This window comes from Peromyscus leucopus, chromosome 3 (assembly GCF_004664715.2).
Source record: "Peromyscus leucopus breed LL Stock chromosome 3, UCI_PerLeu_2.1, whole genome shotgun sequence".
Lineage (NCBI taxonomy): Eukaryota > Metazoa > Chordata > Mammalia > Rodentia > Cricetidae > Peromyscus > Peromyscus leucopus.
Window position 1 is genome coordinate 142450471 of NC_051065.1, and position 26767 is coordinate 142477237.

The window sequence follows — 26767 nt, forward strand, 5'->3', positions numbered from 1 at the left end:
GACCACTGTGACCTTTGTGTAAACTCCACTCCAGCCCTGATAACCCCCTTGAGGTTTCAGGAAGAATGTGCACGCAGATGTGACTGTACCCACTCTGTGATCACACTGTGATCAGGCCATGAAATTGTATGGGAATTGTAATCTTGTGGGGTTTGTGGGGTTTTCCTTTAAAAACATCCATATGGCTGCAATAAGATGTGACTCTTGCTCTCTGGAGCTGAGTTTGCCCAACTGTACAGCCGCATTAATAAACACCTCTTGCTGTTCCATCAACTGGATCGGAGTCTGGGTTCTTGGGGCACCCACTCAAGACCCTAAACTTTGGGGTCTAACACAAGAGGGTCCTGAGTCAATACCCAGATGCCTTGAGCTTATTTCTAATGGGCTTTTTAAACACTAGCAAGGGGAGAAGCAAAAGATATCTCCCTTTCAAGATCAAAATACAAGGTACCAACAAGTGTAGACCCTTCAAATGCCTGGTAACCATGCCTTTGGCCAAATCATATAATGCAGCCTTGCTGGGCAAAGCAAGATCAGGCTTTCTGAACTTAAGGCCTTACTAGGGAGCATCTGTGGGCCCCCACATTTGATGTCACCACAGATTATGAATTGATTTTGATAATTTTATAAGATAAAGAAATGAGGCTGCAACTATAGACAACATGTTACAGATCTCTCATGATTGCTTTGAAACAAGCTGTGAAACTACTGGGCACTGTAAATAGCTGTTGGGCTTGCTACAAATCCACTTCCTGGGCATGTACTCCTTGCCACTGCTGATCCCTCTGTCACTCAGGTAGGCATATTGTCCTTCTCCTCGGATGGGAACCCTAAAACAAAAAACAAACAAAATTTCTGCAGAGTCTGCCATTGCATTCACTTCTGCAATGATAGCTCACTCGTCTCCACTGCTTATTTATAACATAGATCACATAAAGGCAGAGTCCAGGAGGAATCACCAACACGAGATTTACACCTAGTGACTTTTGCATTCTCAGGGTTTGATGTGATGACCAGACCTTTGTCATTCGTCCATGTTGAACCCTGAACTGTGTCTACAAAGCATTGACTGGTACCTGCTGCCATGTTCAAGTGAACTTCAGGCATGGGTAGCACCACAGGGTGATCATCAATTCTATCTTGAAGTATTTTTCACATGTATAAAAGTGTGAGGAAACGTACCACTTAGTAAATTGCTGAAAGGTCTTTAATGATGGACATGACTGGGGCTCTATTTCACTGTTCCAGTAAAATGGGCCTGTTCAAATGGTTATGCTCACATCCAGGAGCTGTCTGGGGTGCTCTTTGATGATGAGACTTGAGAGGAGGTTCCCAAAGCCCCTGGAGTCTCTGCTTCTATGACAGGTGCAGCTGTGCAAACAGCTGTCTGACAAGTCTTACCCCAGCTGTTCTGCAGTGGCTTCCTGGGGTTTCAGAGCCCTTAGGAGCCATCAGCAGTTCTGCCTACATCCCACAAGGGCAGTCATCAGCAAGGAAAGATTTTCAGGTGTGATAGCACAAAACATCTACCCCACATGCCATCATCATGCAAAAGATTTGGATTGAAATAACACTAAGTAAATCCAAAAAATATAAATTTCTCAGGATGTGGAGTTTACAGGATATTAGCTGATACATGTAACACACAACCTACCCCAAGGAACACCTCCAGCCCAAGGGTTTATTTTTATTCCTTTCACATGGCACTGTATTTCATCTCTCATAGCCACAACTCACAAACATCACAATACATGAACACAATAGAAGGAAAAGAGTTCTGAAAACATACAAGTTGTTGTATTTGGTACTGTCCGTCCACCTCCAAGGATTTTGTGATGTCTCTCTGTGCAGGCCGATCCAGTGGGTAGAGTCACCCTTGTATCTTATCAGGAAATTCTGTCATAAAATACCAAAAGCAAATACATGTGTCTCTCAGCTTCAGATAACCATGGAGTCTCTGCCCTACAGCCTCCCCTCAGGATGGCAGCAGGTTTGAACTTAGGATAATCGACTTTGGAGTCTAAATAACTCTCAGTTCTCAGTGGATGCATTTTACTACCGTAATCCATAGTAAACTGCCACCACCCACCCTTCTGCAGCTGAGCAAGTCCCTTGTTAAGCCTGTATTTGTAATTATTAATAGTTGTCACCTGAAGTATACAACACCTGCCAACTTGGACAAAGACTTACATGACCACCATGTCTCTCAGTCAAACATATGTCTGACCATGCAGGTTGAATATTAGCAATGAAGGAGAGAACATCTTTGGAATGTCTCAGGGCTACAGAGAGATATGTTACCATCACAAATGGACCATACTACCATGTGTCCCATGTCCCTCAATGCCTAGGGTGGGAACCTTCCTCATGCCTCAGCTTTAAGCTCTCTATCTCAAGGCAATACACATTCAACAGAACAAACAACAAACCAATTCCTGATCCTTTCTTACCAGCTCCTCCAGGCTGTCAAATTGAGCTAGATGGGCCTCTTGTGCCATGCAGAAGGTCTGGCTGGATGGCCAGTTTGTCATGTCTTTGGAAAAATAAAAACATTTACTTCCAAATCCAATCCAGTCTCTCGGGCAATTGGCATGGGCAGCTTCAGGTTTTGTAATACCTTGTAGATGTAAGATCTTATTATTAAATAAGAAACACACAGCCAAATAGAGAGTTAAAAGCCCAAGAGGTCAGAGCAGTAGTAAGAACCGCCTTTCTTACCCTTTGCTGCCGCTGTTGTCCTTCCCCTCAGAAAGAGACCTACTTCCTGTGTATCTGTCTTTTTATTGACTTTCTGTTCTGCCTTCTCATTGGGTGTAAACCCAACCACATGACTTCCTCATCACTGCCTGTTTATACAGACCTCTAGGTCTTCTATGGTTGGTATTGACATTAAAGGCATGTGTCTCCATGCTGGCTGTATCCTTGAACACACAGAGATCTGCCTGTCATGTGATCTGGATTAAAGGCGTGCACCATCACCACCCGGCTTCTGCTATGGCTTGCTGTTAGCTCTGACACCCAGGCAACTTTATTTATTAACATACAAATAAAATCACATTTCAGTGCAAATAAAATATCACCATAGTACCTGTTTTTTCCTTTCTCACTAAAATATACAAAATGCAGTGACATGTCATAAATAAACATTTCCATGAATTGTCTCTTCAGCTAACCATCCAATCTCAGTTGAGGTGTGTGTTTGGACTATAGCTTTCATTACTAATCACTAAGAGACTCCTCCTAGCATGGTCATCTCCAATCAAGAGCCTTCATGTGGGACTCTAAGGAAATTTTTTTCTTCTTTGTATTTACAGTTTGGGGACAGAATCTCTCTATGTCTGCCTGGTCCAGATCTCACTCTGTTGACTGTATTTGTCTCGATTTTGTAGTATTCCTCCTGGCTGTACCTCTTGAGTTCAGACTAAAGACCATACCCCTGCACAAAATCATAGGTCCTTAAACCATTAGGACTGTTCCTGATTCCTGGAATCCTACAGGCTCTCTTCCTATATTCCTCCTTCACATCCTCCTTTTGTAATGAGAAAAAAAAAGAAAACTCCTCACTTCTCTGGATTCAACTATGGATAAATACCAGCATGCAAAACATGACATGGTCAAAATAATATTTTGATACCAAAACTTTGATCATGGATTTTCTCTTATCATGTACACACACATTAAATCCATATGAAAATATACTGGCTATCATTAGAGGCTGTCAGAACAGCAATCATCAAGATATCTCACAACAGATGTCAGAACACTGGCCAGAAATAGGGACACTTATTCACTGCTGGAGAAAGTATAACTTATACATCCAGTATGGAGGCTCCTTTAAAATTTACAAATTGACCTTTTGTGACTAAGCTATGCCGCACTCTTGGGCAAATATCGAGAGAACACTACATCATAACACAGAGATACTTACACATCCATGCTTATTAATAGCTCCCCTATTTACAATAGTAACAAAATGAACCTGACCAAGATGCCCATCAACTGACTAACAGAACATGAAAATGAATTACATGTACAAACACAATGTTATTCGGACATAAAGAAAAATGAAAAGTTGCAGCAAAGTGGAGGACCTAGAAAATATAATATTAAATAAGGTCACACAAACTCAGAAAAGACCCCATGCATTCCCCCATATGCTTATCCTAAACCATAATGTACAGTGTAAACAGCTGTGAGTGTGGGCATAGTGTAACACCAAGAACAAGGAAGAGTAGCATAAGGTGAAGAGGAAGGACAGGATGCAGCAAAGGGCACATAAGCTATGAACAGGGTTATAAAGAGCATTATTTTTCTAGTTTCAACTTTGCTGGTGTTTTTTTCTAGTTTGTGGCTGATAAGTGTATAAAAATGTAAATATAGTGAAAATCTAAAACCATGACCAATGTTCTTTGGCTTCAGGTTGTCTATTCTAACTGTGTGGAAGTTCAATGAGATACATAGGGTTTGGAACTCAGCAAGTGTTGGAGTGTCTGTGTTGATGGACCTGTGTGATGTGTTCATTTGTGAGTCTATTATAATAAAATGATAATGCATGTGTGTGTATGTGTGTGTGTGTAAGAAGCCCTGAATATGTGTGTGTGTGTGTATGTGTGTGTGTGTGTGAGTGAGTGTGTGTGAGTGTGTGTGTGTGTGTGTGTGTGTGAAGCCCTGAATATGGCCAGGCAGTGGTGGCACATACCTTTAATCCCAGCACTTGGGAGGCAGAGCCAGGCAGATTTCTAGGAGTTTCCAGGCCAGTCTGGTCTACAGAGCGAGATCCAGGACAGGCACCAAAACTACACAGAGAACCCTGTCTCGAAAAACCAAAAAAAAAAAAAAGAGAGAGAGAGAGAGAAGAAGCCCTGAATGTGTGTGTGTGTATAAGCCCTGAATGCAGCAAGCTTTCAGAATGCTGCTTAAAAAAATAACAGACATTTTTTTCATAAGTTTGTACCTTTAATAATAAGAACAAATGCATGGCTCCTTTGAAGGGCTATTGAGCCTAGAAACAAGTGATGTGATAAGAAACATTAAATACTAGAAAACACACACACACACACACATACACACACACACGCACACGCACACGCACATGCACACGCACACACACACACTCACTTATTTTTAGTGTAGGGCAACTTGTTGTAGCTGTTCCCTGTTCTCGTGTGCAGTACCATGAGGCTTTAATGAAAGGGACAAATACAACAGGAAAGGAAGGTGACTGTATCTTCTCTTTTTCTGACTGTTTCCACAGCTACATAACAGTTTAGGTTACACTGACTAAGTGTTCTTGGCAAATGTTTGTCTAAGTTTAGACTTGAGTGTTATTCATTGACATGGTTAAAGTTGATTTTATAAAACAGTATCATGAATCATTTACTCTAGCTATGGCAGGAAAGCTATACAAGATTTTATCACATTATTCAGAATAGTCTAACAATGAAAGCTTGGAAATCACCTATTTCTGGAACATTCTATTTAATATTTTCAGATCATGGTTGAAGATCATGGTTGGGGTGGTGGTTCTGTACCTTCCCCAACCACATTGCTCTTCACTCCCCTCACTTCCCTTAGCTGCAGCAGCCTCCTTGAGGCTACTCCTTTGGGCTTTCCTTTCCTTGTTCTCTGCCTTGAATAGATCTCCCAGGAGGACATATGTCTCCTGCATCTCTCTAGAGGTTGCTGAATGCCATCTTCCCAGGGATGCTGAGCCTGGCCTCCTGTGCACACCACAGCCTGTGCTGATCCTTCACTGCATCTTCCTGCTAGACCCCAACTTCCCAGAAAACAGGAATTTCCAGGGTGTTTTCTCTCCAGCCCTCCCCACAGTGCCTGGCTCACAGTGGTCAGTAAGTCTAAGTGACAATGTGGATGTGGACAGAATGCTGCAGAACCTGGAGATGAGTCACTCACCTGACAAAGCAACAGACAGTGCAATTACAGATGTAGCGAGGATGGCGATCACTGCATAACAGCAGTAGAGCTTAGCAGGGGACTCAGAGGAGATAATTCTGAGAAATTTTCCTTGGAGCTTTTTACCTGTAAAATATGAATATAGGAATGCCAACTTCTTAAGAAAAACAAAAGAAACTGACCACAAAAACCCACTTTACAACTGCCCACCAGTACCTGAAAGGAAACTGCAAACCCCTTTCAGAGAAGGTCCTGGTCCATAAAGGATGCTATGGTGGAAAGAAGACTAGAGAGGGTGGAAACAGAACCTTGACCAGGGTCTTCCAGTTCCTGAACTAAGGGTGAATCATCAAAGAGCAAGAAACAACAGGAGTGAGGAGCAGTGGGAAGCAATAACAACAGTCAGCTGGATTTCTCTCCATAAAGTGTTCTGGTTAGAAGGAGGAACAGACACATTAGGGGAAAATCAGTGTAATTAGACCTATGAACAAACTAAGAAAAGAAGAAAAATAGAAATATCTCAATAAACACACCAAAAGTGTGTGAAAATTAGGAATCAGAGGAACTTCCTCAACCCTACAAAAGTTATCCATTACAAACAAAACAAGAAATCCAACCGCAGTCTGCTTGATTCCCAAGGGTACAGTTGAGAATTCTTTCCCAGAAATCAGGAGCAGGAGTAGGATGTCTGCTCATTACTCCAGGATGACTTTTCACAGGAGGGCCTCACCAGGGCAAAGAAATAGGGTCATGTGGCTGGAGAATGGCTCAGCAGTTAAGACTATTTGTCTTCCAGAGAACACAGGTTCAATTCCTAGCACCTACAAAGTAGCTTTCAACTGTGCACAACTCCAGTTCCAGGAGACCCATCACACTCTTCTGGCTTCTATAGTTACCAGGACACATGTGATCAGAAAATGTGTGGATAAAACAGCCATATACATAAAAAGAAACTTTCTTAAAGAAAGAAAGAAAGTTTACACTTTTTGAAAACACATGAAAGTGTTTCTCTTCACAGATGACATGGTCCTATCTGAATAAAAATTCTAACAACTCCAGAAAAGACTACTAGATGTAAAAAAATGAGTTTACAAAGCTGCAGGACACAATGTCAGCATGGCAAAGTCAGTTAGTTGCATTTTACTGTCAAAAGGAAGTTGACATGTAAGACCTCATCATTTACAGTAATGCCAAAAAACATAAAATTATCATCTAAAAAAAGTTCATAATAGGCATAATAAAAATTACATGTAAAATTATGAAGAAATCAGGACAGGGCTGGAGAGTTAGCTCAGGACCTGGGATGATTCCAGCACCCACATAATAGCTTACAACCATCTATAATTCCAGTTTCAGAAATCTGACACTGTTTCCTGACCGTGGTCAGACCTAGGAATGCATGCGATGCTAGATATTTATTCAGGCAAAACACTCATATGCATAATTTTTTAAATTAAAAAAAAAGAAATCAAGGAAGATCTAAACACATAATTGTTGTAGGATATTTGTTCACACAGACACTCCAAGACTGCCAATAAATTGTAACATTGAATCATGGGCAGAGCTAGTGATTAGCTGACCAGAATTAGCCATGGATGTTTTGTAGGATCCAAGATACATATATATAGAGAGAGACAAGGTAAGGGTCTAAGAAAGATCCCAGGCCATTTTGGACTGGGGAAGGCAAGAGACAGGAGGTCATTGGTCTCTTCTCCACTGCTTCTCTGATCAATCAGATTTTTACCCCCATTACTTGACTCCCTTGTTTTATTCAATAAAAGAACAATATAAATAAATGCTTCACATAATAAACTGGAACACTCAATATTGCTCATATGCCACAATTTCTTAGCAAGTTTATATATACAACAGTTTCACTTCCTGAGAAATGATTGCCTTCAGAAAAAATGAAATTCATAGCACCAAATTATATGAAAGGTACTATGAGAACTAAAAAGAAACGAATAGTCCAAAATGATTCTGAAAAAGAAGGGTCGAATTCAGAGATCATTCTGCCTAATCTCTTGACTTATGGGAACAGGAATAAATAAATAGCACCAGAGCCTGGTGCTAGGAAAAGAGTAGACACTGGAACAATACAGCAGAAAAAAATAAAAAAGACTCCAGAAGTTATATCGAACACGTGGGGTCAACACATATTTAACAGAAATGTATGGTTTATAGACTGGGAAAGGATGGCATCATTACAGTATGTGCTACATAAAAACAACCTGGTGTCTGTCTGCTAAAAACAAGACGTGAGAAAGACTGTAGACCCAAGCACAAAGCTTGATATTGTAAAGTCATTTGATTCCTCAAAAAGTGAGAGGAATGTCTCTGAACTTGTCTTGGGCAAAAATCATCTTAGATTCAAGAGAAAATTGACTGTCTATATAACAGGAGGTTGATGAATTCGATGTTGATGTGACTCCAGCGCCCTTCTTTTAGAAAGGCAAAATTGTGAAACTACTATGAAGCTATTTGTGCAGGGACTGCACAATATGGTGATGTGCCCCCATCCTGCCCACATATCCCCATACTGAAAGGAAAGCCTGCATTTAAGATTTAACAAAAAAAAGAAAAAGAAAGCTATATGTGTATATTTGTAGCAGCTTTAGGGATCACTGTAAAAAAAAAAAAAACACATTTGCAATCATCCAAATGTCCTTAAGCTGATGACAAGTTAAACAAACTCTCAAACAGAGGAAATAAGTTAGAACACAAGCCTGCACTTGCCTGTTTCGATACAACTTTACCAGGCATTGTCCCAAGGCTTCTGATCCAAAACTAAACATATAAACAAGTATAAGCAAGCTTATAGGCAGTGGGCCACAGGAAGCTGTCTCCTTCCTGCTTATTTGAAAAGAAACCCAAACTGCCATGACTCGCTTCCTCTTCTCACTTCTCTACAAGCTTCCTGCCAGATTTTCTTAACTTCTTTGTGTAACATTTGACTATGTGGTGCTTGCACACTTGTGAATTCAGAGCACTGCTCCTGTGCCGGTGGTGCTGTGGACTGTCTCTTAGATCTAGCCAGTGGTGTGTCTGACACACTATTGATAGACCCTGCACTGTCTGAAGAGCAATGCTGCATGGACGGGAAAGAAGTCAAATGTGAAGTCTCTGCCTCAGGGATCCGTTTTGTGGCATTCTGGAAAAGTAAGTGTGTAAGGGCTGGGGGCAGAGGTACAGAGTGTCTGCAACAGGGAATGGAGAAGTTGGAGTAGGGTAGGGGGCAGGGAGTCTATATCCTTTGTAAACTATTGTCTTAGATCTATTTTATGTGTATGAGTGTTTTGTCTGTGTGTATGTGTATATGTGTACTACATGCATGCCTAGTGTTGGGGGGTTCTGAGAAATGTGTTAGATCCCTGGAATTGGAGTTAGGGGTGAGCCACCATATAGATGCTGGGGAATCAAACCCAGTCCTCTGTAAGAGCAATAAATGCTCTTAATGGTTGAACCAACTCTCTAGCCCCTATATATCTTGGCGAAGAATGCATTATTATATGTTTTCAAAAGTGATGAAGATGTACATCAAGTGAATTAATTTTACTGAATGCAAACTATACTTTTTACAAAGTCCCCTGACTTTAACCATTGCCTTTTGCTCGGTTTTACACATCTAAAACACCAGGAAGCTTCACCCATTAACAAAGGAGGAGAGGATATGTAGGACTGGAAGGCTTTAAGCACCAAACTGTGGCTTTGGATTTTGGGTCCACACAAAACACTCAACCTTCATTCTTCCCAGTTATACAAAGATATAGAAAGTTGCAGGGTAATTCTCACGTGATCATTTCCAGCTCCAGCACTTCTCAGCATGTGAGCATTCTGTTTTCCCAGGGTTCTACTCCTCATAGCTCCTCACACTCCCTATAGAAAGTAAATCTTGGGAAATTTCTAAACTCCTTCATATTTTGAATACATAGACTTCCTTATGATTAATAGTTTTGCATCCTACTTTAAGAACCAGTCTTTCCAAACCCAAGAAAATAATATAAACTCCTGTCTGATTTTAGTTGGTTCTTTCAAACTAACAAGCAGTTTTAGCCTTCAATGCCTGACTAATTTCTCTCAACATGTCACCCAGATTCACCCATGTTGTCACTAAAGAGGACATCCTCTCTTATTGGTGTGTAGTATTCCATTATATATGGGAGTTGATAAATTTTGAATCCCTGTTATTGGATATCCTCTACCACTGATACAATAAGCCAATCAAGATGAATAAATCCTGGTTTAATAAAGCAGAGCAAAGCATCTCCCTAGTGGCTGTAGGGTAGCCTGTAGGTGTGGTCTTGGTCATTACCAGGAGGGACTGACTTTGGCGGGCTTTCTGAGGGGAGGGGCCACTACTTGGCGGGCTTTCGGAGGGGAGGGGCCACTACTTGGCGGGCTTTCTGAGTGGGCAGGGTCTGGAAAGGGAGGAGTAGGACCAAAGCATGGAATGCTCCACTGCCCCCAAGCTGGAGATTCCCCAATAGGAATATGGATCACAATTTTCCCCATTTATTCACTGATAGATGCAGATGTGTTCCATGGTCTAGCTATTGTGAAGAGGTTACAATACACAATCGAGTACAAATATCTCTTGAGGGAGGTGGAGAGGAAGTAGACAGTATTTACTATAAAGTGGTGTCTGTCTGGTGTTTAAAGGCACAGTAGCATGAGTACAGTTCACCATAACATACAATTTTTCTAAAAATAACTGAGAGGGTTTCAATATATTCGCCATAAAGAAACAAGGAACGTGTGTTAATTTTAATATGCCAATCAAAATACACATCCTACTCTGCGTTGAAATTCCCAGCCACGCCTCGATTTATATGACCGCACATGCGCAGTTCAGTAGTCAAGCCAGGGGCCTTATGTCCTATGTAATCCGTGCACTGTGTGGTCACAAAATCTGCGCATGTGTGGTGAGCTCTGTAAACTATATTAGCATGCGCAGAGGAATCCATAAGAAGCGGAACACAGACCTCTCCTCCTCTTCTTCCTTCTCTCTCTCTCTCTCTCTCTCTCTCTCTCTCTCTCTCTCTCTCTCCCTCTCTCTAGCTCTCTTTCTCTCGTCTCTGTCTCTGTGTCTCTCTCTCCCCCCGTGTCTCTTCCTGGTCACGCTATCTTCTGTCCCTCCCCTCTCCCTTCTAATAACTCAGCTCTGATAATGGGTTTTGTCGTGACTCCTGACTTTTACTCACAGAGTAAAAGCACCTCCTTTAAACCAACACTCTGGCCCTGAGCTGTTGGGACTGGTTCATCGGCAGGGCCCCACTGGCAGAGAAAAACCTTGCCGGGTTTGATTTAAGCCGCCCTGGGCTTTGTCTCGGGCCGGAAGGTGATGAAGAAGGCCGCCATCTTGGGGGTTCACCATCTGTATTGCTTAGTCATGGCTCTCTTACGGCCTTCACGGCATTTTTCGCTAACCTCTGCTCCCTCAGAAGTACTTGCTTACCAGAGAAACAGGAGTACTATTCATGAGCTCTCTCTTTTGGTATTAGTCAGAGAAAGTGAAACTGTTGAGAGAGGCTGCAGAGAGAGGCTGCAGTGGGTCCGAGACAGCTGAGTCCACAGACAGCAGATACCACAACTTTCTCCTAAGTCAGTTTGTTTAAGGACATTGCCCACTGCTGTGAGGACTTGCCCGCCATTTTCAACCCACAGAAAAGTCTGGAGAAGGAAGGAAATCTTTACTTTGGTAACTTTTCCAAGCACAGTAAGTGCTCTGACTTACAGGAGGAGTATGTGACTTGCAGGCACCTGGAGGGCCGAGCCACAACTCAAAGTCAGGGGCAGCAGTAGACGCGGACACCTCTGGCTCTCCCCTAAGCAGGGTGGGTTCTTCAGTCTGTTTAAGGGTCCTGGGTAGCTGTGGAGGAGGGGCACTTCAGGTGTGCACTGGATGGCCCAGATAGGGCCCAGGGATTCCAGGGAGGCCTGGTTAGATTGCCTTCCTCTTCACTTTGTCCCCCAGCTCCCAGACTGTGTTTCCCACCACCACAGCAGGGGGCTGTCCACCTAGAGGAACTTGGCCTGATCTCCTGAGGCTGACACTACACCCCTGAGCTAACAATAATTGTGAACTCTTGTTTTCCAAGAACTATTCTATTCCTAAATAAAAATATGAAAGTGGGGGTGGAGCCATGGCTAGGAGGTGGAGAGTGTTGTGCCAGATCATAACACCCAGAGAGACCACCAAGGACGAGCATACCAGAATGCAAAAGCAAGGTTTATCTGTTCCAAGTCATGACAGGGAACTCATCTCAAGCCATCTCAAGTGAGACAGAGAAGAGTAACTCTTTCTTGGGGAAGTTAGTTTTTATAGGCAAAACCCATAAAATTTCTTAGAGGGGAGGAGGTTAGTACAGGTCCATCCTTGATTGGTCCAGTTTTTCCCAGGCCTGGACATTATCTTATTCTAGCTTATCTGTTTGCCCTGTCAGGAGTTTTACAACTCCTCTCCGGGTCTGGTCATGTTATCTCCGGAGAGGGGCATCTCATGGTTAATTGGTTACCATCAGACATGCTGACTCTGTTCTTTTGTTCCTGGAGATGGTGCCATCATTTCTGGGGACTTGAAACTGGCCTGGGTCTATCTATATTGAGATATCTTTGTCTAAGGCCCCCTTTTTGAGACAATAAATTGAGGGTCTTGTTGTGCCTAGATCAAGTCCCCAAAGCAACCACTGGAGACTTTAGGTACAGAATGCAAAAGTAAGGTGTTTTCTAAGTTTACAAGCCTCCAGGGAGGCTCTTCCAAATCTCTCACTCACAGCAGGGAGGTTGGAAGGAGTGCTCCCCTTTCTTTGTGAGGCTAGTTCTTAAAGGCACAGACCATATAATTTATTTTAACCCGCCTCCCTTTTTAGTCTTTTGGTCGAATATCCTGACTGTGTTTTCCAAAGTCCCTGTAGCAGATACAGCCACCTGGGGAAAGGGAGTCTAAGTTCTTATCTACACTTAGGAATCCTGGTTTAAGCTTCTCTTGGTCTGTAGGGTATAGAGTGGGGGTTTTTACTGAGGTACCACAGAGAGCACTTGCTGCCCTAGAGAGAGAGGATCAGTTCATTTCCAGCACCCACGGGGTGGCTCACAATTGTCTAAGTCCAGTTCCAGAGGATTCAACACCTTCTTCTGACCTCTGTGAGCATCAGGCATGCATGTGGTGCACTAACAGGCAGGCAAAATACGTAAAGAAAATAAAACTTTAAAAAATTAAAGGGAAAGGAATTTAAAGAATAAAATATAACTGTTTTTCAAAATGCAAGGATACAGTTTTAAAGTAGAAGTCTCCAATGTCCTTTTTTCTATCATTTACCATAATGTAAAACTGCAGATGGATTTGCAGGTGGGATCGATCTTCCATCCCCTCCCTACTGAAAATCCTGGGATACAACAATAGGAACAGAAGGACTGAGATGGTTCCCTGATGCCACAGAATCATTTAAGGCCAGGAATATACGGGTGCCCTAAGGAAGGGGGAGAATTTCTGACAGCCCTGAAGTCTGGGGGAAAAGGCACAAGAGGGGTGGGGGGCATGGGCTGTGGGAGTCAGGAATGGAGGTGGAGGGGAGGTTGGAAGAGGGGCACTTTAGGTGTGCACTGGATAGAGCCATGTGTCTGAGCATGTCCAAGGTCCTCCAAACAATCCCCTAGGAATCCAGATGCCTTCTTTGATTTAGAAACTCAGAAGGGCTGTTTATCTCTCTCCCTGAGGTAGCGGGGTTCTCAGAATCAAGTATGAATGTGGGCCGGGCAGCGGCAAGTGTCTCTAAGACTACATGTAATCTGATGGGCGACTATTTCAATTCTAACTCCTACAACATATCGCTACAGTTCTTTTAATTACTGTGGGTGAGACAAGAGTAAATCCCAGGCTCACAGGCTACTTCTGTCTACACACATTACCTCACTCTGGCGGGAACCAGTGGATCGAAAATTCTAGATGCCGGAGAAGAGTGCACTAACAAGTTTACTGTTGGTTCCTCTTTCCCCAAATGTATATAAGTAACATACGCCATGACAGACTAATACAGAATTGCGAAGGTGCTTCCTACCCACCCTAGAGCTCTCCACCCCACCCCGGCTTCCCAGCCTCTACCAATCTCTAAGGACACCTGCTGCAGGCTAACACAGGGAGATTCCTCTCCCCTAGGGAAGCTTCCTCTCTCCCTTAAACTTAATTCATTAAATACATACAATTTTCTCCCACACCAGCTGGCAAGAAGGACTCTGCAGGTAACGTTCTCATGGAGGCTTTTCTTCACGTGTGTCTTCCTGCTGAAGCAAACCTGGAATGAATGAGGATGTTTGCAAACCAAAGGTGTTCCGGTTACCTGACTTCGAGGCTCCGCCCAACTCGTCACTGATTTTTTTTTTTATTGCCTGATTCATCAATCCTGAATATATCCACCCTCTCAGCAAATAAAATCTGCTTCTGGGAGAAAGAGAGTTAGTAATATGTGACAGGAAATGTGGTGTACCGTAAAGTAAATAAACGGAACTGAAAAATGTTTTAGATTTTGTTAGTACAAAATGCTTTTTAATTACAGCAACTTCACACAGTTTTCTCTTCTGCCAAGGTGGGATGACAGGGGGTGTTTCACTGTCCTGCAGAAATCAACCTAAAAGCAAAAGAACTGCAAAAGTGAGAAATGTAATTGCCAGTCCTTTTCAGGCCTTGTGAGAATGGAAGTTTCTGGAAAGTAACAGCAACTTCCACAGAACCTTCTACATCGTTGACTGCCTAGTAATCAGTGACCATAGAGGGTTTGAAAACCTGTAAGTTCAGAGCCATCTTTAACCCTCTTTAAAAAAATTATTTTACCTTATGCATATTAGTGTTTTCTGGGCATATATGTGTGTGCACCTTGTACACGCCTGGTACTCATGGAGGTCAAAGAGGGCATCAGATCTCCTTGACCTAACTGAGCCACCTCTCCAGCCCTCCATCTTTAGCCCTCTCAATACCTGTTTATTGCTCTTCTCTGTCCCTGACCTTTATGACCATCAGGTAACTCAGAAGACTAGCTTTCCTTGGAATATATTAACAGACAGCTCCCACAAACCCAAGGGCTAAGAGCATCATCAGGTACCATCTGACCCCTGGGAACAAAAGTCCCCCCCCACTTTGCTGTAACCCCTCTCTGATGTTTCCACCAAAGTGCTTGAAGTGTCTTTATGTATGGCTTCCTTTGTTCTGTGACTATAAAGACTCCACTATCACCTTGGAATTTGGGGTAATGTAAATCTTGTTCCTGGGCCATGGTCACTCATTTTGTTTCTATAGTAAACTCTTAACCCCTCTGAGGTGAGAGTTGTGATTCTGCAGACAATGGACAGTGACTCTCTGGGAACAGGATAGGAGAGCACATTGTCTCTGTAGGAAAAGTGAGGCAGAGAAGAGGTAGACTAGATACCAGAAAGCTGAGAGTGCTTTATTGGAATAGTGAGGGACCCAATCTTACCATGGCATGAGATTGAGCACAATTATAGAAGCTGGGGGGCATGGGTGTGTGTGTGTGTGTGTGTGTGTGTGTGTGTGTACCAGAAAACTGCAGTTGTGTTTGTGGTCTGATTGGGAGCAGGTGAGTTGTCTTCACTACCCAGGCATGTTGTTTCTGCAGGTGGAGCTGAACAGTCATTCTGGTTCATCAATTATGTTGATGTTCATCAATTATGAACTCCCTTTGGATATCAAAATCAAGGAGTTCACCTTCCCATGACAACATTCTCCACCAAGGGGACATTAAAAAGACAAATGATTCATCTCTCTTCTCAAAATTCCTGGCTGTCTATAAGGCCCAACAAACTGTCCTGTCTTATCCTAACTCTGCTCTAACAACACAAACACCATCTCCAGGGCCAACATTGTACACTCAAGACACTCCTTCCCCACAGCTGACCACACACAAGACACTTGGATAGTTTCCTACTCAAAGTCTCAGCTTCTGGACTATAGAAGTCATTTCTGCCCCCATAAAGGTTGAAGTCAGTTTCTTCCTGTGGAATTTTTTTCTTGTCCACCCTCATGGAGTAGACATTTGCTCATATACCAACATGGCATGGGATATATGGCCCATCTATCCATGTGAGCAAGATCTGAGATAACCCCCTCACTATGTTTCTGCCAGTATAAATGGTCCTGTGTGAAGGTCTGGCTTGCCTCTCTGTTTCTGCCTTTTCTGGCTCCTTTAATCAACTCTTATTAAGCCGACATACTCCTTCCCCTGCCCCTCTGATGGTTGATATCCTGATTTACCTATATTCCCTATTCTAATCAAACTCTGATCTTCTATCTCTGAAGTTGCTCACCTTCCTCCCCCACTGACAGGCTATTATTTTTTTTTTTTAAAGGCTAGCCTTTGTAGGCAGAGTGCTACTTGATTCTAATCAACCCTGCTGAGTAAAGAGAAATGCTAGGCAATTAGAAAGATCAAACACAGAGGAAGGCAGACAACACTTTCTGGAAAGACCCTTCTGCATCCTCAACATGCTCATTCCACCTTTGGGACCCCCAGCATGATCTCCAAAGAACAAATCCTCTCCACCATTTTTTTCACCCTACCAGAGTTGGGATATTTAGAGTAAGAGACTCAGGTCACAAGGAACTGAGTCAAGATGCATTAGGCTGTAGCTCCATCCATATAGAATAGCAAAGCTGAGCCCTGGAGAGGCAAAGTCCTGGGCTCTGAGGAGGAGGCTGAGAAGGGAGAGAGAGATTGTTCCCAGAATGCCCCCTGCTTCTGCAGTGCTTCCTGTTGTCTGATGAGGCCATGTGCCTGCTGCATTTGACATGGTGTGATGAAACCCCACTGCTCACTGGACATTTACCTGCAGATCACAATGAGGATGATTTTCATAAGAGCGATGATGATTAGGTCAATGATTTAATTGTGCTTTCTGGGTTAGCCTAAAACCTATCGATGGTTATGACAGGAAAGATGATTAGGGAAGTGGTTTAGGTTACTTGGCCAATTGCTTCAATAAAAGATTAAAAAAACTTTATTATATTAAATTATATATATTATATTAAATTAATATTATATTAAAAAAACTTTTATACTAAAAGTTACCTTCCTTTTCATTAGATGTGAGAGCTGAAGAGGATTTAAAATGAGAACAAGGAAGTTTTGTGCATTCTAGACCCATGAATTCTGCCTGTGGAAAAACAGGCTGATAATCAAAGAAAACTATGTCTCTCTGTACACAAGGTTAGACCTGAGTTTCTTAGTCATGTAATTTACAGAATTAATCACAGGCCCCAATATTCACTTTGGAAAAGCAAAGTTGTAAAAGGAAATTAAATGACCCTATTGTGTGTAAAGAAAGATAGATGGTTAGCTGGCCATTCATTCCTTTACAGTGTCTCTGGAGTAAAAACAGGAAAGGAGTCTGTACACTAAAACCCAAACACCAGCCTGCCAGTACAAAAGAAACGGGCTAAAAAACACTTGGCTTACTTAAACCTTTGTCAATCAGTAATAAAAGAATCACCTCTTTGGGGTGAAGATGTTAGGGTGGGAAAATTAATATAAATTAAAATGTTTAACTACTTGTGAGCTTCTAAGAAAAACAGTTAACTTGTGATAATAATGTAATTTCTTCCTATGTAACATTTTATTTTTTTTTTGAAAAATATGTAACTTATACTTATGAAGTAGCCTTTTCTTTCATAGAAATTTTTGTCTTAGGGGGCTGGAGAGATGGCTCAGCGGTTGAGAGCACTGGCTCCTCTTCCAGAGGTCCTGAGTTCAATTCCTAGCAAGCCCATGGTGCCTCATAACCATCTATAATAGATCTGATGCCCTCTTCTTGCATACAAGTTGGGGGGGGGGAGTTTTGTCTTAGGAGGTATGTAACAGGAATAAGAGAAAAATAAAAATAGAAGGAGGAAGAATGAGGAAAGATGTAAAGGGACCATCCGGGAAGAGGTAACAGAAAAAACATCTGAAAGAAGTAGAAGGGGAACAACTGTGAAGAATAAGAAAAGGGAAATAGCAGGGGACAGAACAGGAAGAAAAGAACACAGAGTAGGAAGAAAGGCCAACAGAGGGAAACAACAGGAGGAACTGAGCTTTGGCCCTCAGATAAAGTCCCTGTGTGCGGGTGCCTCAGTGCAATGGTTTGCCCATCCATGTCCTCTCTCCAGTGTCTCTGACCTCCTGGGAGTCTGCTGCAGCTGGACCCCTCCACAGCAGGGTTCCCTTGAAGTACAGCACATCCTGCTGTGGAAGGGTCTGTTTTAGGCTGTGCCCATCTGTCAACAACCTGGGGCTTCTTCAGGGGGTGATCGAATACATGGGCAAAAGGGTTGGAAGGAGGTCAAGTGTCTCAAAGCAAGAGTGAAGGAGATCAGAGGATGTGGGGGGTTATGGAGAGGTGGTGTGGGGTTGGTAGCGGGCATGGCTCCAATATGAGGCTGTGATGTAATATCAGTAAGTCTGGAGAAGCTGTACTCTGGATGGAGGGAGAGTCGGGAAATCTCAGTGGTTGATGAGGCCCCTGAGTGAGTGTATGAGGATATGCAGGGGACTGTGAACTGAGATTTTTTTCGCCCTTCGGGAAAAGCAGTGCCATTGTGGCCATGGTCTAGGGGCAAAGTGGCCAGCCTACGCCTACTATGTCTAGTTGTTTAGAGACATAGTCCATTGGATACGTGACCCCTCTCAACATTTGGCAAAGTATTTTGAGGGATCATCCTTGGTTAGCATGTGAAAAGAGATAGAAGGGCTTGCATGGGTCCAGAAAGGCTACTGTAGAATCCAGGGAATAGACTTAAGTATGTTTATAGGGGGAAGGAGGGATTGAAGGGGAGAGAGACTCCTCTAGGGGCTGCTTTGTGGCATAATAAAGAAGCTGAGCAGCAAGGAAAATGTTAAGGACCCATGTGCAGAGGATTTAAAGAGGCCTGGTAACACAAGCAGCTCACATATGGTTTGTGGGTTTGGGAAATCAAGGAGTTCCTCTAACCTGGCTCTGGGTAAACTTCTTCCTCTTGTGAGACTGACAGACCCAGACAGGTGACTGATGGCTGGAGGATCTGGGACTTGTGTCTGGAAATCATATAGACACAAGAGGCCAGGAAAGAAGAGTCCTGGAGAGCTGGAGGTAGGTCTGAAGAGACGGGCTGTATAAGAGGAGATTATCTGCATACTGGAGAAGGAGATGAGGGGCCAGGCTAGGTAGGTGAGGTCCTTCTGTAAGACCTGGCCAAAGCAGTGGGGGCTGCCTCAGAATCCCTCAAGCAAAACCATGCAGGTGAGCTGCTGGGCAGGCAGGGTGTCTATGTCCTCCATGTGAAAGCAAAGGGGGCGTGGGAAGATGGGTGCAGAGGAATAGTAAAGAAGGCATCTTCAAGATCAAAGACAGAAGAGATGGCAGCAGAGGAGGGGATGGGTGATGGAGTGTGTATGGGTTAGCAACCACAGGGAAGGTGGGAACCCTTGCCTGGTTGTTCTTCTGGAAGTCCTGGACCAGGTGATAAATACACTTGGGCTTTTTGTCACCTAGATGAGAGGTTGTGAAAAGAGCCAATGAGAGTTCAAAGGGCTACTTGTAGAGATCAGGGAAGCAGTCAAGCTCAGCCATGGAAGTCTACAAGCATAGGGGTGGGAAGTCTTCAGGAGAGTGAGACTGCAAAGTGACTGCTGTAGGGATTCACAATACGCCCCCATGGTTGCAGACCTAGACACTTCCGCCTAGCCATTTTGGGGTCAAAATAGCCATTTCAGGGTCAAAACGTCTCACATGACCAGGACCCCGTGGCTTTGCGTGGTTGCGTAAAGTGCACAGCGCAACCATGTGACCTACGCCCATTCATGGAATAGCCACATGGCCGTGTGTGCACAGGTGCGGCCTAGCCTTTATAAGCAGGCACCATATTCCCGGCTCCATCTCTTTATTCACGTGTCTTTCCTGCAGGCCTGAGCACATCTCTCTCTCTCTCTCTCTTATCTTAATAAAACTCTTGTTAGTGGATTCTGTCGTGTTCCGTGACATTTCCTCTCAGGGTAAGAACGACGCAAATAACTAACATCTGGTGCTGTGACAGAACAGGCGCTTCTGGGCGCTCTGCGCCTGGAAACAGGTAAACCGGGGACTTTGCCCCATACGTGACAAACCACTGTCCATCCGCCTGGCCGCATGAATTTCCATGCAACGCCGCTGCTCCAATTGGTGAGTCCCCCACTTTTCGGCCAGCATAAACGATTTTCTGCATCTGTGAGAACAACCGTTGAACGTCCCGCACCTCACTGAGTATTCTTGAAACTGGGGGAACACCCAACCACGGTCTTTACTGGCTATGGTCAGCCCCTATCACAGGCCTAAATTTCTAGCCATCTCCCATGTCTGTAGCTTGAGATATTCCTCACAGTTGGACCACCACCATTGGGTGCATCCTGGGGCTGTGTGACTTCAACATGTTTTTCCGGCTTGACGAAGCAGTAGACGATGTTTTTCGTCTAGCAGCTTGTGCCTTGTGAAGATCCGTCGTTGGCTTTAGGGACTCCTGGGGCCTTGGCTCTGGGTCACATTTCTTTTGTTTGTTTGTTTCTGTCTCTGCTGCAGACATGGGAAATAAGGCTTCCAACCCTATTAGTCCTACTTCTCCCTTAGGCTGTCTTCTTGAAGCTTTGAAACCTCTCAGCTTAATGCCTTACTTAAAGATTCCTAAGCTTATCCATCTCTGTACTAAGAGATGGCCCAAATATGCTTTAGAAAATAAAAAAATGGCCACCGAGCGGCTCCTTAGATCCCGATATTTTACAGGAGTTATCTAATTTCTGCCAGCGAACAGGCAAATGGAAAGAGTTACCCTATGTCATAGCTTTCTCCTTTCTCAGTGCTAAACTGTCTCTTCTGGGTTCCTTCTCTCCTGCTCATATGCTCCTAGCTATGCCTAAACCGGAGGATTCTGACTCCGGAATCTCTGACTCTAGGTCCTGCTAACGAACCTCCACCTATCCGACCTCCGGCTCCCACCCCTACTCCTAGGGCGACTGTTCCTTCAGCTCCTCTTCCGGATTCCTCTTCCTCTAAAGCTGTTTCTTCCTCAGCAGCGGCTGTTTCCAAAGGCCCTGCCCTGGCTCCAACCTTCACTCCTCCTCCTACCCGCTCTCGAACTGCTAAGTTGCCTGATTCCAGCCACCCAAACCCATCCACTATTCTTCCTTTGCAAGAGGTGGTTGGTGTGGATGGACTGATTAAGGTCCATGTTCCATTCTCTCTCACAGAACTCTCTCAGATAGAAACTAAGCTGGGTTCTTATACTTCTAATTCTGCTTCCTTTATTAAACAGTTTCAATATATAACTCAATCTTATAGTCTCACCTTTCATGACATATACATGATACTTTCTAATAATTTACTTCCTGAAGAGCACAGGCGGGTATGGGAGCAGGCTAGAACTCACGCAAATGAGGTTCACCAAACTAACCCCTCACATCCTCCAGGAGACGTGGCAATTCCTGACCAAGAACCATACTGGGACTATAAAACCCAGGATGACTCTCTAGCCAGAGATAGGTTTATTACCTGTCTCCTGACAGGCCTCCGTAAGGCTGCCTTAAAACCAGTAAACTATGAAAAACTAAAAATGATAATTCAAGATAAGGACAAAAATCCATCTCACTTCTTAGAGCGGCTCACCAAGGCTCTACTTCAGTTCACTAGCTTAGACCCAGAGAGCCCTGAGGGCAGGCAGCTCCTAATGACCCACTTTGTCTCTCAGAGCTTCCCCGACATTAGGGCTAAACTTAAACGTTTAGAGAACAGCCCTCTGACCCCACAGGCAGATGTGCTAGCGATAGCATTTAAGTGTACCATGGGAGAGATGAAAAAGCCCATAGAAGGAGCTGCCAGATGCTGTCAAGCACCATCTGACCGGCTCCCTGAAAGCCATTTGGTCCCTGTTTCAAGTGTGGGAAAGAAGGCCATAGGGCCCGGGCTTACACCACCGCCCCACGAAGGGCACCGACAGGGCCTTGTCCAAAATGTTGCCGAAAGGGTCCCTGGTCAGCTGACTGTCCTAATGCCCCAAGCGACATAGGAACGCCAGACGAAGACCACCCTCCGGCTGACTTTCTAGGCTTGACCTACAACGAGGACTGACGCTGCCCGGTTTCCGCCCCGGCCACTCCCATCTCACACAGGGAACCAAGGGTAGTGATCAAAGTAAATGGGCACCCATCTCGTTCCTTTTGGACACCGGAGCTACCTACTCTGTCCTGAGAGAGTTTTGGGGCCCACCTCCCCTGCTCGTCTCCCTATTGTCGGGGTTGGGGGACAGCCTTACCTACCTCAGCAGACACCACCACTCAATTGTATTTTCCGAGGCATCCCTCTCTCACACACATTCTTAGTGGTGCCAAGATGCCCTGGACCTTTAATGGGAAGGGATCTTCTAGCTAAGGTAGGAGCGTCCATTTCTTTCGCTCCACACATTCGCCTCATCCCAGACGCACCAGCAGCTCCCCTCCTCCTTCTCCTAGCCACTCACTCTACTGACTCTAACAGTTCTTTTCCCTTGCCAACCTCTCAGGTAGACCCAAAAGTCTGGGATACCCAGAACCCTTCTATCGCTAGGCACCATCAGCCTATTACTATCCAGTTACAGAATCCTACCCGATATACCACCCAAGCTCAGTACCCTCTCTCACTCCAGAGCCTAAGAGGACTTAAGCCTATCATTTCTGGACCTTCTCAGGAAAAAGCTGCTCTGCCCAACCTCTTCACCTTTTAACACCCCCATATTTGCAGTTAAAAAGTCTAATGGAACCTACCTCCTGGTTCAAGACCTCCGACTCATTAACTCTGCCGTGGTCCCCCTCCATCCTGTAGTGCCTAACCCTTATACTCTCCTGTCCACTATCCCTTCAGGAACCTCTCACTTCTCAGTTCTAGATCTCAAAGACACCTTTTTTTTCTATTCCTCACAGTCCTCAGTCTCAAAATATCTTTGCTTTCACCTAGACCGACCCTGACACTCACCTGTCCACACAGCTGTCCTGGACTGTTCTGCTACAGGGATTCAGAGACAGTCCACACCTATTTGGTCAGGCTCTGGCCTCTGACCTGCTTTCTCTGTCTCTCTCTGGCTCTAAACTAATACAGTATGTAGATGATATTTTACTCTGTAGCCCGTCCTTACAGGTTAGCCAAACTAACGCCTCTGCTCTCCTAAATTTCTTATCCAGCCGAGGTTACAGGGTATCTCCTTCTAAAGTTCAGCTGTCAACTCCCCAGGTCACCTATTTGGGTCTAACCATTACTCCAACCCACAAGGCTATTACTGTAGACAGAAAGCATCTAATCCAGTCTCTTACAATCCCTTCTACTAAACAGGAGATTCTATCTTTCCTAGGAATAGCTGGCTTCCTATGGTCTTGGGTTCTATCTTTTTCTCTCCTTGTTTGCCCCTTATACTCGGCAGCTCAGGGCTCGCCACATGAGCCCCTCCTCCATCCTGTCACTAAACCTTTCCAGAAGCTCCAACAGGCTCTTCTTCAGGCCCCAGTGCTTCATCTTCCAGACTTAACCCATCCCTTCTCCCTCTATGTAGCAGAGAAGGAGGGATTTGCCCTGAGAACTCTAGGGCATCAGCTGGGACCCTCCTTTGCACCTGTAGCCTATCTGTCAAAGAAGCTAGACCTTACCAGTCAGGGCTGGGCACCTTGCATCCGTGCCTTAGCAGCTGCAGAGCTCCTTATTTGGGAATCAAAGAAGCTAAGCTTTGGGTCACCCATTACTCTCTTCTCTCACCATAACCTGTCCCATCTCTTAGCTTATAAAGGCTTACAAACTTTATCTCCTTCCTGGGTTCTTTCTCTCCAGGTGGCATTACTAGAGGATGCCACACTTACTTTCTGGACTTGTCCACCTCAATATTTCAAGCCTCCTCCCTCAACCTAATGCTGACTATTCTCATTCCTGCACTGAAATCTTAGAGGAACTGTTACCTCACCCTTCACACATACAGGAGGGCACATTGCCTCAGGCTACTTATACCTGGTATGCAGATGGCAGCTCCTTTTTATATGAAGGGACCTGTAAAACAGGTTTATAGATGTAACCAACCGTCCCACCAAATAAGAAACACAGAAACAATGCGAAAGAGAAAGCCGAGAGGTCAGAGCTCAGAGCCAAAATCTCACCCTTCCACCTGCGGTGTCCCAGCCTCCCGAAATGAGAGCCCTATTTCCTGACTGTTTGTCTATTTAAAGAGACAGAACAAGCCATAGCTATCTCACCTCACCAGTTCCTCAGCTGGTCCTGTTTCCTCAGACTGGAAGCTTCTGTGTCCTCATCCCAATAGCTCTCAGCTGAACTGTGTTGCTCCAAAGCCTGAAAGCTTAACCAGCCAAATGCTTCTAGTTTCTGGGTCTCACGCCCTATATATCTTTTTGCTTTATATCACCACTCCCTGGGATTAAAGGCTGGCTTTCTGGGATTAAAGGCGTGTGCCACCACCGACACACTCTTGCTATGGCTCTAATAGCTCTGACCCCCGGGCAACTTTATTTATTAACATACAATCAAAATCACATTTCAGTATAATTAGATTACCACCACACAGGTTATGCCATAGTGTCACATAGAGACACGGGCATTACCCACACATACCACTAACCAACAGGCTGAGCTGATAGCTCTCACCCATGCCTTCCAATTGGCACAGGGACAATCTCTAAATGTTTACACAGACTCCAAATATGCTTTTTATATCCACCTGTCCCATGCTGCCATTTGGAGGGAGTGTGGCCTTCTCACAGCAAAAGGGGATCCATATCTAACTCAGGCCAAATAATGGCCATGCTGAAGGCTTTCCACCTCCCCAGGGCTATAGGATTTGTCCACTGCCGGTCTCATCAGACCAATAGCTCCATCATCTCTAAGGGAAACAATCGGGCTGACCAGGCATCCAGGACAGCAGCCCTCCAGGGCCAAGTTTCACCTCACCCACCACAGGGAATCCATACAGTACAACTTACATCCTCACAGGGAACTCCAGACACTAGACAAATTCTTTCCTATCTACACCAGCTCTTTCATCCTAATAATCTTGCTCTGTCTCAATTCATAAAAGCTCACCTGCAGCCCACCTTGGAGGACTTATAGTTCTTAAGAACTATTACTGCCTCATGTGAGATCTGCCAAAAAACAGATCCCAATACCAAGTACAGGAGTCAGCCTTTTCCCACCCACCAGGCTAGAGGTTCCCTTCCAGGGACTGACTGGCAGCTCAATTTTACCCATATGCCCACTGTCAGGAAAGTTAAATATCTCCTCGTGATGGTGGACTCATTTTCAAAATAGGTGGAGGCATATCCAGTTTCTAATAAGCGAGCTCAGACAATTGCAGACCTCCTTCTCTGAGAAATTATTCCTGCTTCTCTTCAGTCTGACAATGGCCTGGAGTTCACCTCTCAGATTTCTCAGACACTAGCTAAGGCTCTTAACATTCCTTGGCATTTTCATATCCCATACCGTTCTCAATCCTCAGGAAAGGTGGAGCGTACCAACGCGTCTTTAAAAACTATTCTTACTAAGATGTCACAGGAACTTCACCTTGACTGGGTAAGATTATTGCCTCTAGCTCTTCTCAGGCTCAGGACCCTTCCTAAAAAGCCTCTTTCAATTTCTCCATTTGAGCTAATGTATGGAAGGCCAGTTCTAATACCAGGTCTTTTATCCAACCCTCCAGATAGCCTGTTAACTCCCCTTTTATGTCACCTAAGGTCTATCCTATGGAGCTACGCAGACTGTTCATTACCTCAGATGTGTGACAATAATTGTCCACCTCCAATCCACATTGGGGATCAGGTTCTTCTCTTTCTTCCAGGCCAGCGCCGATCACCCCTTTCCCCTAAGTAGCAGGGACCCTTCAAGGTAATCCTTGTAACTCCTATAGCTGCTAAACTCGAGGGCTTTCCTCACTGGGTCCACCTGTCTCATCTAAAACCTTTTATCTCACCTCCATCCCAGAAAAATCTCTCTTCATATACATCAAAACCAACAGGGCCTTGTTCTCTCAAGCTCCAGAGGACATCAGGAGTCACTGCCTTGTCACCAGTTCCAGAGGAATAAGGTATCACCCCTTCCTTTCCCAACTAGGGCAACACAGAGCTAAAGGCAAAAGGGACCATCAAAAATATCCAGGCGGTAAGAAAAAAATGTAATATAACAGTTTATCATTGTTCAATACTCAGCAACTGATCACCTGCATTTCCTAAATGCTAAATTAATGAAGGAAACAGGTGCCTTAAATAAACTACTTCTAATAAGGCTTGTCTCAGGTAAAAATTAAGCAGAGTACTAAGGCCAGATCTACCTCAGATAAATGTTAACTCCAAAAATAAAATAAAATGATTCTTTTTTCCTCTAAGCTTTTTCTATGTCACCAGTATCTTGTCAGACAAAAGGTTCCCAGCCACACCATGAAGGATGGACAGCTGCAGAGCAAGGGGACAACAGAACTTCATTCCAGGACTCCCACCATCATGCAGGACTTCAGAAGCTACCCTCCCCATTTCCCCAAGAGCCAACTGATGCCCACCATTCAGCTGGAAGCAGTCTTTGAGAGAAACAATGCCCCATACCCACTCATGCACCATTTTCTCTTAAAAAAAAAAAAAAAAAAGCTAGAGTCCAGGATGATAGGGATTCACAATACACCCCCATGGTTGTGGACCTAGACACTTCTACCTAGCCATTTCTGGGTCAAAATAGCCATTTCCAGGTCAAAACGTCTCACGTGACAAAGACCCTGTGTCTTTGCATGGTTGCATAAAGCACACAGTGCAACCATGTGATCTACGCGCATGCATGGAGTAGCCACATGACCCTGTGTATG

General features: G+C 44.3%; 1 protein-coding gene and 1 long non-coding RNA gene across 3 annotated transcripts; one reads left to right on the plus strand and one right to left on the minus strand.

The window, feature by feature from the left end:
- Nucleotides 1-609: 609 nt before the first annotated feature.
- LOC114701467 (C-type lectin domain family 2 member D11-like) lies at nucleotides 610-14199 on the minus strand. Of its 2 annotated transcripts, none has more exons than XM_037204099.1 (5): nucleotides 14113-14199; nucleotides 5914-6039; nucleotides 2451-2533; nucleotides 1790-1896; nucleotides 610-830 (listed from the first exon to the last, which is right to left on the minus strand). In XM_037204099.1, exons 1-5 carry the CDS (start codon nucleotides 14162-14164, stop codon nucleotides 677-679), a joined length of 522 nt encoding a protein of 173 aa, XP_037059994.1. In that variant the 5' UTR covers nucleotides 14165-14199; the 3' UTR covers nucleotides 610-676. The 2 variants fall into 2 exon arrangements, with proteins under 2 accessions (XP_037059994.1, XP_037059993.1); XM_037204098.1 differs by having other exon boundaries at nucleotides 2451-2617.
- Nucleotides 8758-14433, plus strand: LOC119087661. Its single transcript, XR_005091170.1, has 2 exons — nucleotides 8758-9072; nucleotides 14131-14433. It is a non-coding gene; the product is annotated as an uncharacterized LOC119087661 (long non-coding RNA).
- The last annotated feature ends 12334 nt before the right edge of the window (nucleotides 14434-26767 follow it).